Source organism: Ursus maritimus, unplaced genomic scaffold (genome assembly GCF_017311325.1).
Source record: "Ursus maritimus isolate PB19 unplaced genomic scaffold, ASM1731132v1 scaffold_22, whole genome shotgun sequence".
Taxonomy (NCBI): Eukaryota; Metazoa; Chordata; class Mammalia; order Carnivora; family Ursidae; genus Ursus; species Ursus maritimus.
This window is the reverse complement of record NW_024424675.1, coordinates 26,177,410-26,189,923: the sequence shown is the minus strand read 5'-3', so window position 1 is coordinate 26,189,923 and position 12,514 is coordinate 26,177,410. Positions and strand designations below refer to the sequence as shown.

At 41.7% G+C, this 12,514-nt stretch overlaps 1 protein-coding gene across 4 annotated transcripts in view; it reads left to right on the top strand.

Moving 5' to 3' along the window:
• The window catches only part of NDRG3 (NDRG family member 3), a 72,362-nt gene that overhangs the window by 12,328 nt on the left and 47,520 nt on the right, over nucleotides 1-12,514 (top strand). For all 4 annotated transcript variants that reach the window (XM_040638278.1, XM_040638279.1, XM_040638277.1 and 1 more), the window contains one exon: nucleotides 4,716-4,817. In XM_040638278.1, the coding sequence (XP_040494212.1) occupies nucleotides 4,761-4,817 (57 nt within the window). In that variant the 5' untranslated portion in view covers nucleotides 4,716-4,760. Of the gene's footprint in view, nucleotides 1-4,715; nucleotides 4,818-12,514 lie in introns of those variants that run through there.

Sequence of the window (12,514 nt, the reverse complement as noted above, 5' to 3'; positions counted from 1 at the left end):
AGTAATAGCTGGAATTTTATTTCTCTTATCCCTCCTCATTCTATCTTCTTGTCTTCAGCTAACTACTGAGATAGTGAGGTTTCTTGTCCTGATATGGTGACTCAAACCATCAGTCTGGCTTCCAAGTCAATGGTGGTATAGGAATTGCTCTCAGCTTCTACTACCTTTACTTCAAGGAGGTGCCCCTATGGGTAGAGAGGAAGAAATTTGCCCAGGATCTGACAGCCAGTACATGGGGCCTGGCGTAGACATTATGATAGTGGGGAAAGCAAAGGTTTTTACTTCTTTCTCTATTACTTACATAGATGGGAGATACTGGAAGAGTTACTTAACTTCTTTAAGCCTAAATTTATCATTTCTAAACTAAGAAATGAAAATATCTGCCTGGGAGGATTGTTAGGAGGATTAAACATAGGGTACTTAGAGTATAATTCCTGGCACAGAGTGGGAATTAACTTTTCCCCTTTTACTCTCTAGCCATTTGGTACCAGGTTCACTGCCTCAGTTTGAGGATGGCTGGTTTTTACTTGGCAGCCCTCGCTCTGCCTCCTACAACTGGGAAAGAGGATGAACATTTTGTAATCTACTGAAGTTTATAAAGTCCCTACCAGCTTTGTAAGAATATTAGTAGCCCTGGGGCGCCTGTGTGGCTCAGGAGGTTAAGCGTCCAACTCTTTTTTTTTTTTAAGATTTTATTTATTTATTTGACAGCGAGAGAAACAGCGAGAGAGGGAACACAAGCCGGGGGAGTGGGAGAGGAAGAAGCAGGCTCCCAGTGGAGGAGCCTGATGTGGGGCTCGATCCCAGAACGCCGGGATCACGCCCTGAGCCGAAGGCAGACGCGTAACGACTGAGCCACCCAGGCGCCCCATGTGTCCAACTCTTGATCTCAGCTCGGGTCTTGATCTCAGGGCTGTGAGTTCAAACTCCATGTCAGGCTCCATGCTGGGCATGGAGCCTACTTAAAAAATAAAAAATAATTAGTAGCCCTTACTACCAGGATGGGATCTAGCAGCCCTGTCATTTATGCAGATGAGGGAACTGCAGGCCTTAAAGATCCCCAGGAGGGAGCCAGTCTGTGTAGCTGAGAGATCTGGAGATGGAGTTTTCTACCATGTGATCTTAGTTTTCTTATAGGTGTTATAAAATTCCTCATTGGCAAGGGCTTGGGACAATGAGAACTGAGAAAAAATTAAATCTCTGGAGGAATGCAGTAGGTCCCCTGTAACGTGGAAGGTAAACATCTACTGTCTTGTTGCCAGTTCCAAGTCATGCTGGAATAGTTCACTGTCCTGCATTATCTGCATTGGGCCCAGCTGATAGGGAGAGGCTTCTCATTTAATTTGTGCCCTTGTTTAAGTGTTTCTCCTGGCACAAACATTGCATTTTTCTGCATCTTTAAAAAATGCTTGGGAACACTAGGTGAATGCCAGTCACTTTGGAACTGAGGACAACTCTGGCTTTCTTCTAGCCCTGAGGCTCCTTGACATATCTCTCCACACGGAGTTACATTTGAATAATTAACATCTTGAAGCGTCCTGCTTTCAAGTGAGTGAATTAAAGTAGGGAATAAAGTGGGTGGATTGGAAAACCATTTCAGGAAATCACCACTCTACATGGAAAAAAGAACAAGTGGAAATAGACTAAGATGTTAACAGTGGTTGTCTTTAGATGGAAGGACTGTGAGTAAAATAGCTTTTCATTTTCTGTGATTTCACATTTTCTAAAGTGAACACATATTATCTATAATAGGAAAAATAACTTTAAAATTACCATTTTAGGGGTGCCTGGGTGGCTCAGCCATTAAGTGTTTGCCTTCAGCTCAGGTCATGATCCCAGGGTCCTGGGATCGAGCCCCATATAGGGCTCCCTGCTCAGTGGGAAGCCTGCTTCTCCCTCTCACACTCCCCTTGCTTGTGTCCCCTCTCTCGCTATCTCTCTCTGTCAAATAAATACATAAAATCTTAAAAAAAAAAAAAATTGCCATTTTAAATTACTGATAAACAGTGACATCCAAATGAAAAGTAGCCACAGTTTATAGGGTGATTAATATAAACACAACGAGGGGCGCCTGGGTGGCTTAGTTGGTTAAGCATCAGACTCTTGGTTTCAGCTCAGGTTGCAATCTCAGGGTCATGAGACAGAGCCCTGAGTGGGCTCTGCACTCAGCATGAAATCAGCTTGAGATTCCCTCTCCTTCTCCCTGCTCCCCCTGCTTGTGCTCTCTCTTTCTCTCTATGCGTCAAGTAAATAAATAAAATCTTAAAAAAAGAGGAAGAAGAAGAAGAAGAAGAGGAGGAGGAGGGGGAGGGGGAGGGTGGGAGGAGGAGGAGAAGAAGAAAGAAAGAAAGAAAGAAAGAAAGAAAGAAAGAAAGAAAAAGAGAGAAAGAAATGTATGTGGTATAAAAACAAAATAAAATAAAAATTCGGCTTCTGGTCATTTGGTAGCTCAATTAAGTTCATAGGATGCCTGGGAACTGAGAAAAAGAACCATATTCTTTTGGAGGTTAAATATCATCAGACTTGTTCTCTGTTAAGTGGCATGAATGTTTGGGGTGCTTGTGATTGGCCTGTGGGGTCCATAGTTTGAGGAGTGTTCCTGACTGGCACTCTCTGGGTTCTTAGAAGGAATGATAAAACGGCTTTTGTTAGTTTGTTCTAATGTAGTCGCAGTTGGAAGCAGAATTTATTTTGGTGTATTGGTCAGTAATAGCTAAAAGGTAGCCTAGAATCCATACCCTCTCCATAGCTAAGTAAATCAAAGCCATGTAATCCTTTGTCTGGAGGGAAAAACAGAAAAATGAATTAATATAGTAGACTAATATCTTATCAAGGCTTTTGTGATTCTCACTAATCAAAAGTAATTGTTCCTTCTTTGAACTATTATGGCCCTTCTTTTTACTTTACTTGTAGTTAGTTTTATGAATAGCTGTATCTCTACTCTATAGTAAGCTCCTGGAAAGCAGGGACCTTTTTTTTTTTTTTTTTCATCTTCCATAATGCTTTGCACACCAGGTACTCAGTAAGTGGTAATAGCTACATCCCCAACTCACTGAATTAGCATTTTTCCTGACTGATGAGTTCATGGCCAAGGCAGAGGGGAGGAAGCCTGGGGCTTTAAAGTCTGGATGGCAGTCACCTGTCTGCAATATCCAGTATTTGCAGCCTCTCCCCATGACTCCCTGTCCAGTGGGATGGGGTAAGGATTTATGACTCATTACCCTGTCTCCTCCTCTCCAACTACTCTCTTCTCCTAGAACTGTTTCCCTGTCTTCTCCCTCTCCGTGTTAGTTATCTTTTGCTATATAACAAATCATTCCAAAAGAATTATTATTCATACTTTCCGTCGGTCAGGAATTCAGGTAGGTGGTTCAAGCTCAGGGTCTCCAGTGTGGTTCAGTCAGATATCTCTGGAACTGCAGTCGTTTGAAGTCTTGACTGGGGGCTGGAAGATCCGTGTGCAAGGTAGCTCACTCACATGGCTGGGGGGTTGGTTCTGGCAAGATGGTTCCTGTCAGCATGGGCCTCCCCAGAGGACTGTTTGAATGTCCTCATAATACCATAGCTGGCTTCCCCCAGAACTGATGAATGAAGACTATAATGTCTTGAAGCAGAAGCTATGCCATTTATGATGCAGCCTCGAAGTGATACATTGTTGCCTCTGCCATATTTTATTATGTTACAAACCATCCCTGATTTATTTGGATTGGAGACTACGTGACTGCAAATATCAGGAGTCAAGGATCATTGGGTTGTTTGGAGGCCTTGGCAGCTGGCTCTCATACTGTCCATCCACTGTTGTGATTCCCCAAGTGAACGCTAATGAGTTCATTAGCCTTGGTTCATCTGCCCCCTTCATTCCCATTCCTTAGTCAGGGCCTCATCCTAGCATTAGCCTTCAGTATTTGTTTTCCTCTTAATCCATCCTCCAAACTCTTGTTTCCTGAAGCATAACATTGAGCATGTTGTTCTCTTAGTTATACACCTTCAGTAACTAAACTGAACACTCCAGAAGGGAAAAGACTATTAATTATCTGTTGCTACCAAAAAAAATACTACCACAAATTTACTGACTTAAAACAACACACAACACACATTTATTATCTGACGATATCGGGGGGTTGGGAATCTGGCATGCGTTGACCAGATCCTCTGCAAGTCTGCAGTGAAGGTGTTGGTCAGGGCTGTTTTCTCATCTGAGGTTTGATTGGGGAACAGTCCACTTCCAGGCTCCCGTGGTTGTTGGCAGCAATCAGTTTTTGTAAGTTGTTAGACTAAGGGTCTTAGTTTCTTACTCTTTTGGCTGGAGGCTGTCCTCAGTTCCTTGCCATGTGGCCCTCTCACAACATGCCAGCTTCTTCAAAGCTAGCAAAGGAAAGTGTTTTTCAGCAAGACAGATGTTAAAGTATTATATAATATCATCATGTACAGGTACTTGTGTACATTCCATCACTTGCCATTTTGATTAAAAGCAAGCCAGGGGTCCCACCCACCCTCAGTGGTGGGGAGAGGGATTATGCACGGTGTGAATAGGAGGCACAGATCATTTTAAAGTCTGTCTGCCATGACCGTTAAGTTTCCTGTGTCTTCAGCATTCTGAGCAGTGCATGACACGTACTAAGCTCTAGTATTTGAATGAATGGACATAGTGTGACTATTATGCTTTCAACTTGTAGTTTAAGCCTCTTCCTTTACTTCCTTTTCTTTTGTTTCAGAGTTACTGATTTATTCTCGAGAATCCTCTACTCTCATCTATCCTCATGGATGAACTTCAGGATGTTCAACTCACAGAAATCAAACCACTTCTAAATGATAAGGTAAAGACTACATTGTTTTCACTAAAATATATATGTCTTTTCTTCTGTGATTAATTCATTTTCTATATTTCCTGGATAGTAACTAATTCAAAACATATTCAGCTTTTCTGTGGAGGAAATACTTTTAAAAATAGATTTCTTAACACTCTTTTTGATGTTTTTCCTTCCTTTTTTCTTTCCTCCTACTTTTGTTTCCATGGGCCAAATTCAATCAAGTTATCCTTGAGATTTTCCTGTTCTACTGATAGAGACATTAAAGGAAAAAAATAATATGACAGAGTTAGGCAGAAAGTATGAGAGAAAGGTTTGACTTAGAATCCAAGTGTCTTGACTTTCAGTTTCTATAAGGAGAATGAACATCCATGGCTGGTGATGTATATAGACTGCAACACTTTCCCTAAAGTTTGTCAAGTCTGTGATGTGACCTTTCTGTCATCTTTGAGGTTTTCATCGGAATGTGTGGATGTCGATAATACACCCCATTTTTATGTTAGTGTTAGAGAACCAGTGAGCAGCATAGTTCACAGCCACCAGGATTCAGGAAGTAGAAAGAGGTGTGATGGTAGGAGTTACCAAAAAGCTAAGACCTGTCTCCTGTCCCTCTCCATTCAATAAATTTGCCTGAAATTCCCTATTTTCTACCCTGTACTTTTGGTTTATTGTCGTTGCCCCTATTAAAATACTCTTATAGCTTGGTGTGAATGAGCCTGTGGCTTCTTTCCTGAGAAAAGTATTAATAAAAAGTAAGAGTAGAGATGGATGGGGTTGGGATGGGGTGCTACACCAGAAGATACTGTTGCCCTTATCTTTTTTTGCCCAAAGGCCCACCTGTAACTTCTGGGGCTGTTGACTTACTGTGTGTTTATTAATTTGCTGTTGAATCCTGCCAGTCCCATTTTCATTCCTGTGACCTTACCTCTCTACCTACATTCCCACCCTTTCCTTTATCTTTCACTGGTTTTTGCTTTCTCCCTCATCAAGCTGCACACACATTTTTTTAGCCCCCAGTTGGTTTTTCCTGCTGCTTTCCCTCATGTTTTCAGAAAAGTCTCTCCTTTATTGTCTTTGGTGCATGTGAAGGGCTGTCCCCAAAATGATGTGCCACAGGGAGGAGGAAGGAAATAAAATCTGCATCTGTAGAGCTTATGTACAGCCACAGAAATGAATAGTTACAGGTGGGAGTAGGCGGTTTAGCTTCTTGAAGGTAGTAACCTATCCTAAACCTGGCTGATGATCAGAATCAGCTGGGTAAGTGTTTAAAAATACAGACTATTGGGTCCCACTGTAGACCAACTAAACTGGACTGCGAGGGGAGGGGAACGGGACCCACACATACCTTTCTGTGATCCGTGGTCTTCAACTTCGGCTGCTTTTTGGAATTACTTGGGGAGATTTAAAAATCACCAGTGATTTTTGGTAGAGATTCTCCACAAAGATTCTGACTGAATTGGCCTGGGATATGGTTGAGCTTTTTTTAAAAATCCTGAAGTTGAGAACCATACCTCAAGTGACTGGTTAGTCATTGTTGGAAACTTGTGACCTGATATTTGAGGACTGGGGCACAAGCAGGAGGAGGATCCTTCCTGGACCCTGGAAATTCACAGGATGCCCGAGTAGGCACCTGTGTAAAAGAGCTGCAGGAGTTAATTGACCACATATCTCATAGAAAAGACATCTGGGTGGCGCAGTTGTTAAGCGTCTGCCGTCGGCTCAGGGCGTGATCCCGGCATTATGGGATCGAGCCCCACATCAGGCTCCTCCGCTATGAGCCTGCTTCTTCCTCTCCCACTCCCCCTGCTTGTGTTCCCTCTCTCGCTGGCTGTCTCTATCTCTGTCAAATAAATAAATAAAATCTTTAAAAAAAAAAAAAGAAAGAAAGAAAAAGAAAAGACACCTGGAAAAGGAAAGATTGAGTGAATGTGACCATAGAAAAGCAGTGAATTAACTCCTGGGTCTTCCTTTTTTGAGACCCACAGTGATGCCTTGACTGTGTCTTAGGTGTGCCCTGGCGCTGTGGATGGAATTGTGCACCTCTCCTCTCCCCAAACTCACATGTTGAAGCCCTCACACCCTCTGTGACTGTATTGGAGATAGGGCCCTCAGGAGGTGATTAAGGTTCAATGAGGTCATAGGGTGGAATTGGAGCTTGAATCCAATAGAATTCATGGCCTTGTAAGAGGAAGAGAGATCTCTGTCTCTCACACACACCACCCCCCCCCCCATATGAGGATACAGCAGGGTGGTAGCCATCGGCAAGCCAGGAAGAGATCTCTCACCAGAAACCAAACCCTGCTGAAATCTTGATCTTGGACTTCCAGACTCCAGAACTGTCAGAAAATAAATTTCTGGGGGCGCCTGGGTGGCTCAGTCGTTAAGCGTCTGCCTTAGGCTCAGGGCGTGATCCCGGCATTCTGGGATCGAGCCCCACATCAGGCTCCTCTGCTGGGAGCCTGCTTCTTCCTCTCCCATTCCCCCTGCTTGTGTTCCCTCTCTCACTGGCTGTTTCTCTCTCTGTCAAATAAATAAATAAATAAAATCTTTAAAAAAAAAAGAAAATAAAATAAATTTCTCTTGTTTAAGCCCCTCAGGCATCCCAAGCAGTCTAAGACACCAAGCAATCAAAGTCTCACTTCCTAACATCTGTTACCTCCCTCTTTGATAGGCCTGTGCTGTTCCTACCCACTTTCGATGCTCCCTCTTTCTCCCTGAGACATATTCCTGTCCCCTCAGTATTCATGAGATCTCCCCTGCTCCAGCCCAGCTTTGTAGAAGACTGGCAAGAGGTCCTCTTTGGATGGTGGCATTCCCAAACAAAGAATTTCACCCCCTGTAGTCCCCCTGCCCCAGAACATGAGTGCTTCTGTCTTTGCCCAGCAAGTGTGTGGTTCTGCGTTCATCATGAAAAGTATGACGGTAATGCCCTTCATCGGTTATTCGGTTTGATCCCCCAATAGCGCGGTGGTATAGGGAGCACAGATCAGTTTGTTCCCATACTGCTGGTGAGAAAACTAAGGGTGAGAAAGGTGAAATAGCTTACTCAGATTGAGTACCAAAGAATGCTTACTGTGGGGCAGGACTTCTAAGTCGTGGCACTGTCAATGTTTTGGGCTGGATGATTGTCGTGGGGGATCGTGGTGCATGTTGTAGGATGTTTAGCAGCATCCTGGGTCTCTGTCCACTAGATGCCAGCATCTCTCAGTTGTGACAACCAAAAATGTCTCCAGACATTGTCAAATGCCCCCTGGGGGCAGAGTCTTCCTATTTGAGAACTGTTACTATAGGGGATAGGGCTCCAGATTTGAATAGGGGTAGCTCTTGAAGTTTTTTGTTTGGAGGAGTGTTTTTGGCCTATCCTGCTATTATTTATTAAGCACTCTTATGTGCCAGGTGTTTTAGCTACCTTCTCTCTTTTAATCAAAAGAGTATCCCTTTGTAGTACATAGTATTATTCCTCACTTAAAGATGAAAATCTGACTGAAAAACTGACTTGCCCCGTCAGTATGTGGCAGAGTCAGAACTGAAACCAGGTCTGTCCTATCCTGATACCTGAGGCCTTTCCACTCTGCTGACCCCATCACCTCTGTGGCTTGCCCTGTCTCTTTAAGGAAGAGTCTAGAGACGTGTATCAATTCACTTCATCTTTTTATCCATTCTTATAGATATACTCTTATCCAGAAGACATCACCGTACCCTTCCAGGCTTCAGGGAGCTGGAGGAAGTCTAGACCCAACCTGTTATGGAGAGATTTGTCCTGAGATGACTGACTATAAGGAAGCATTCTCAAAATAGCTTTAAGCGAGGCTTATGTTAACTCATCTCTTGTCATTTGTTGGTACTTTTCCCATTTAATTTTAGTGTGCTTGTAATTTTGTCTGTGGCTCAGATTTGCGAAGAAGTGGGTAATTTTGCCATGCTTGTTTTGGCTCCAGTGATGAAAAGATGCAACTGCCAGCACTTATCTTTGTTTTGGGGGGCAGAAATTGTACAGATGTATGAACTGATTTTTTTTTAAATCACATTTAACTATTTTTAGTGCATTTTCACAAATATTATCTTCTTTAAGCCTCCCAGCCTTCTATGAAATAAGTAGTTAAAGGCTTTAACTACTTAAAATGGAGTTATTTTAACTCCAATTCACAGGAAAGGCTCAGAAAGGTTATATGACGTATCCAAAGTTAGTGTCTAGTGAGGTGGTGAAGCCAGCACTAGTACCCACATCTGTTGACTTCAACCCAGATCAGGGGGTTTAGGCCTCTTCCCACCATTGCTGCCTCTTGGAGCTGGTTATTCCATCTTCCTCAACCAATATACCTTGTAACAAGCAAGAGAGTTGACCAGTTAGTGCTTCCTTTTCCCTGACCTCAACTACATTAAAATATGTGCCAGAAAAGACTAGCAGAAAAAAATGAAAACGTTAACAATAGCAGCTATTTGTCAATGGAGAGACGATGGATGATTGTAATTTTCTTTATACTTCTCTACAATGAGCTTGTACCTTCCTTTTTTTTTTTTTTAAAGGTTTATAAGATTGTATTTACTTATTTGACAGACAGACAGAGAGTACAAGCAGGGGGAGCGACAGAGGGAGAGGGAGAGGGAGAAGAAGGCTCCCTGCTGAGCAAGGAGCCTGATGCGGGACTCAATCCCAGGACCCTGAAATCATGACCTGAGCTGAAGGCTGCCACTTAACCAACTGAGCCACCCAGGCGCCCCAAGCATGTACCTTCCTTTTTGTAATTAGAAAACCAGAAAAAGGGGCGCCTGGGTGGCTCCAGTCTGTTACGTGTCTGTCTTTGGCTCAGGTCGAACCCCACATCCGGTTGGTTCCCTGCTCAGCAGGGAGACAAATTGTCTCCCTCTCCCTCTGCCTGCGGCTCTGCCTGCTTGTGCTCTTTCTTTCTCTATCAAATAAATAAATAATATCTTTAATAGAAAGAAAGAAAAAAGAAAACCAGAAAAAAAGGATTTGGTATAGTACGAAAAATACTGAGCCTAGTGAAGGCCAAAGGGCAGTCTTGAGGAAATATGTAGAAGGCTACCATTGGCTTCTACAGAATTGAGGAAATATCAAGGAGGGGAATAACTATTTAGTGGGGAGAATAGAAACAAATTATTTACTTCTTTCTGGTTCTTAAAATAGAAAGTGAGATAGACCCTACTGCAATTTAAGTTTTCTGTCTCTCTCTACTAGTGACTGGAAATGTAAGCAGAGGAGAGAGGAGGGAGAAGCCGTGGGTGAGCATTTTTGTAACTTTCAGGACAACAGAGATAGCCAAAGGGGTTAGTGCCAAGGCTTTTTTTTTTTTTTTAATTTTAAAAACAGTTATTGACATTTTCATTAAAGGATATTATTTGTGAAGTGCTACGTCTACTATGCACTGGAGAGTGGGTGCCCCTTAATGTGCTAAGAAGTAATTGTCACATGTTGTCCGAAATGGCCTAGATGGGACTGGAGCAGGAAATGAGTTCCCAAGCAAGTAATGGTGCCACTGTGACAGAACACTGTCTGCCAGCTACAAAGTCAGCAGGAGATGGTGGAAGAAGCCTTAGCCACAGGATGCCTAAGGAGTTTTTAGCGCAGGGGGTCAGTGACACACGTCGTTAGCCTGCTAGTATGTTACTTTAGAGGAGAGGTTATTTTAGAGGTGAAATTTTACCTTTTCAGCAGTGTGCAGATGATTATCTGATCTGACCTCTTTACAAATTTCCTTATGAAATCTGTTTCTTAATTTGTATTTTTGAAGGTAATAATATAGATGCTTTAAGTATATATACACACACACCCTCATAAGCAAACACTCGCATATATGTAATTTTCATCTGGATTATCAGCTTGAACAGATTTCTACTTAAAAACAGTTTATTGATGATTGTAAAACATTGATTTATTAATCTGTGTTAATTGATTATATTAATCTTTATTGACAAAGAAAAACAGTATTTTCTAGGCTTATCTAACCCTTCTGCTTCTACAGTTCCTCATCTTTCTACTTTCTGTTGGTAAGGATTATTATCTTTTGTTACTAAAAATGCCATGTTTTATTGTCTTTGACTTTTTTTTTCCAAATCAGCTTGTTTCTAAAATTTTTACAGTTGTAACAACTCCTTCTCTCTACTTTAGTTCCTAGCATATCAATTGCATGTAACTTTGGTATTCATTTTTTACTCAAATTGAGTATCTCTATTTTGAAATGCTTATAACCTTTACGAAATGATGTTTACCACATTTACGAAGTACCGGGACTAGGAGTATAGTGATAAATCAGACACAGGTCCCTGACCCCACTTCAAGTTCACAGAAGAAGTTGATTTGCTTCAGATCTTTTCCTGTTGGTAGCTGGTTCTAAGGTCTTATACATCTTGCCTTTCTTTATATCTGTTGTTTCCTGTCTTTTGAAATTGTATATGCCTCTTGACTAGATCTCATGTTAGGAAACTACATTTCTCTTCTCACTAGCAATTATTTGTTTTTTAAATCCCCCCACCCCCTTCTTTTCATACTTCTCTTCATTCATTGATTATTCTTGGTTGCTTCTTGCTTATTCTTCAGCCTTATATTTGAGAGAATGACTTGTTTTTAATTTACCTTCTTGAGCTGCTTCATTTACCTTCTATGTTTGGCTCTGAGGCTTCACCAGGAAATATTCCCCTTGGCTGGCTTCTACCTTGACTGTAACTTTCAGTGATAATATATCTTTTTTCTTGACTTATTCGAATTTTTCTGTCTTTCCCCAAATTATTCTATTATTTTAATTTTTTTCTTGAATCTCTTTCTGCTAATGAAGTCTACTTAGTGCAAGGATCTCTCTGAACATGGAATTACTGGTACCTCCAAAATGGACAGAAGGAAAAAAGAAAACACCCAGAACTTGAAACTTCTAGAAGTTTTGTTAGAGTGTAACCCTGTACCTCAAATATCAGAGGTAGTTAAGTCCCCAGGGAATTCTTCCTCCTTCTAGGATACACCCAATGAGTGGTACTGAATTTTTAATGAGTTTGGAGAATATGGCTTCAGTTTACCACAGTTGAGTGGGAACCAACTAATGATCTCCATTCAGACACTCTAAATGCCAAATATTGTCAGACAGACCTGATCATATCCTTTCTCTAAGGTGATCACTCAGGAAGCTTGAAGCCATTCTCTAAGACCATCTGGCACGTCTTTAAAACAACAGCAGGGGTGCCTGGGTGGCTCAGTCGGTTAAGCGTCCAACTCTTGGTCTCAGCTCAGGTCTTCATGTCAGGGTTTTGAGTTCAAGTCCTGTGTTGGGTTCCACGCTGGGTGTGGAGCCTACTTAAAAAAAAAGAAAAAAGGTTGAAACAACAGTAAGTGTTACACTGAGGAATGTATAGAATTGTTGAATCACTACATTGTACACTTGAAACTAATATAACACTAACATTAATTATACTGGAATTAAAGTAAACAACTGTTACATAGTCTTCATACAATTATTAGTACTTTTTCTCTGGGAGTCTGTGTATGTTGGATAAAGAACACATAGTTGTTTTTTGCTAGATACTTAACAAAGAAGAATGACTTTGATTTCTGGAGAGAATTGCCTCTTTCTGCTTTTGGTATTTCAGAAGCTTTGCTCATCTCAGACTTGAGGAACTCACAGAATGCCTCATGACTGTGATCATGTGGTTGTAAGGAAGGGGAACTCATGCATATAGTGACAGCTGCTTCCCAGATA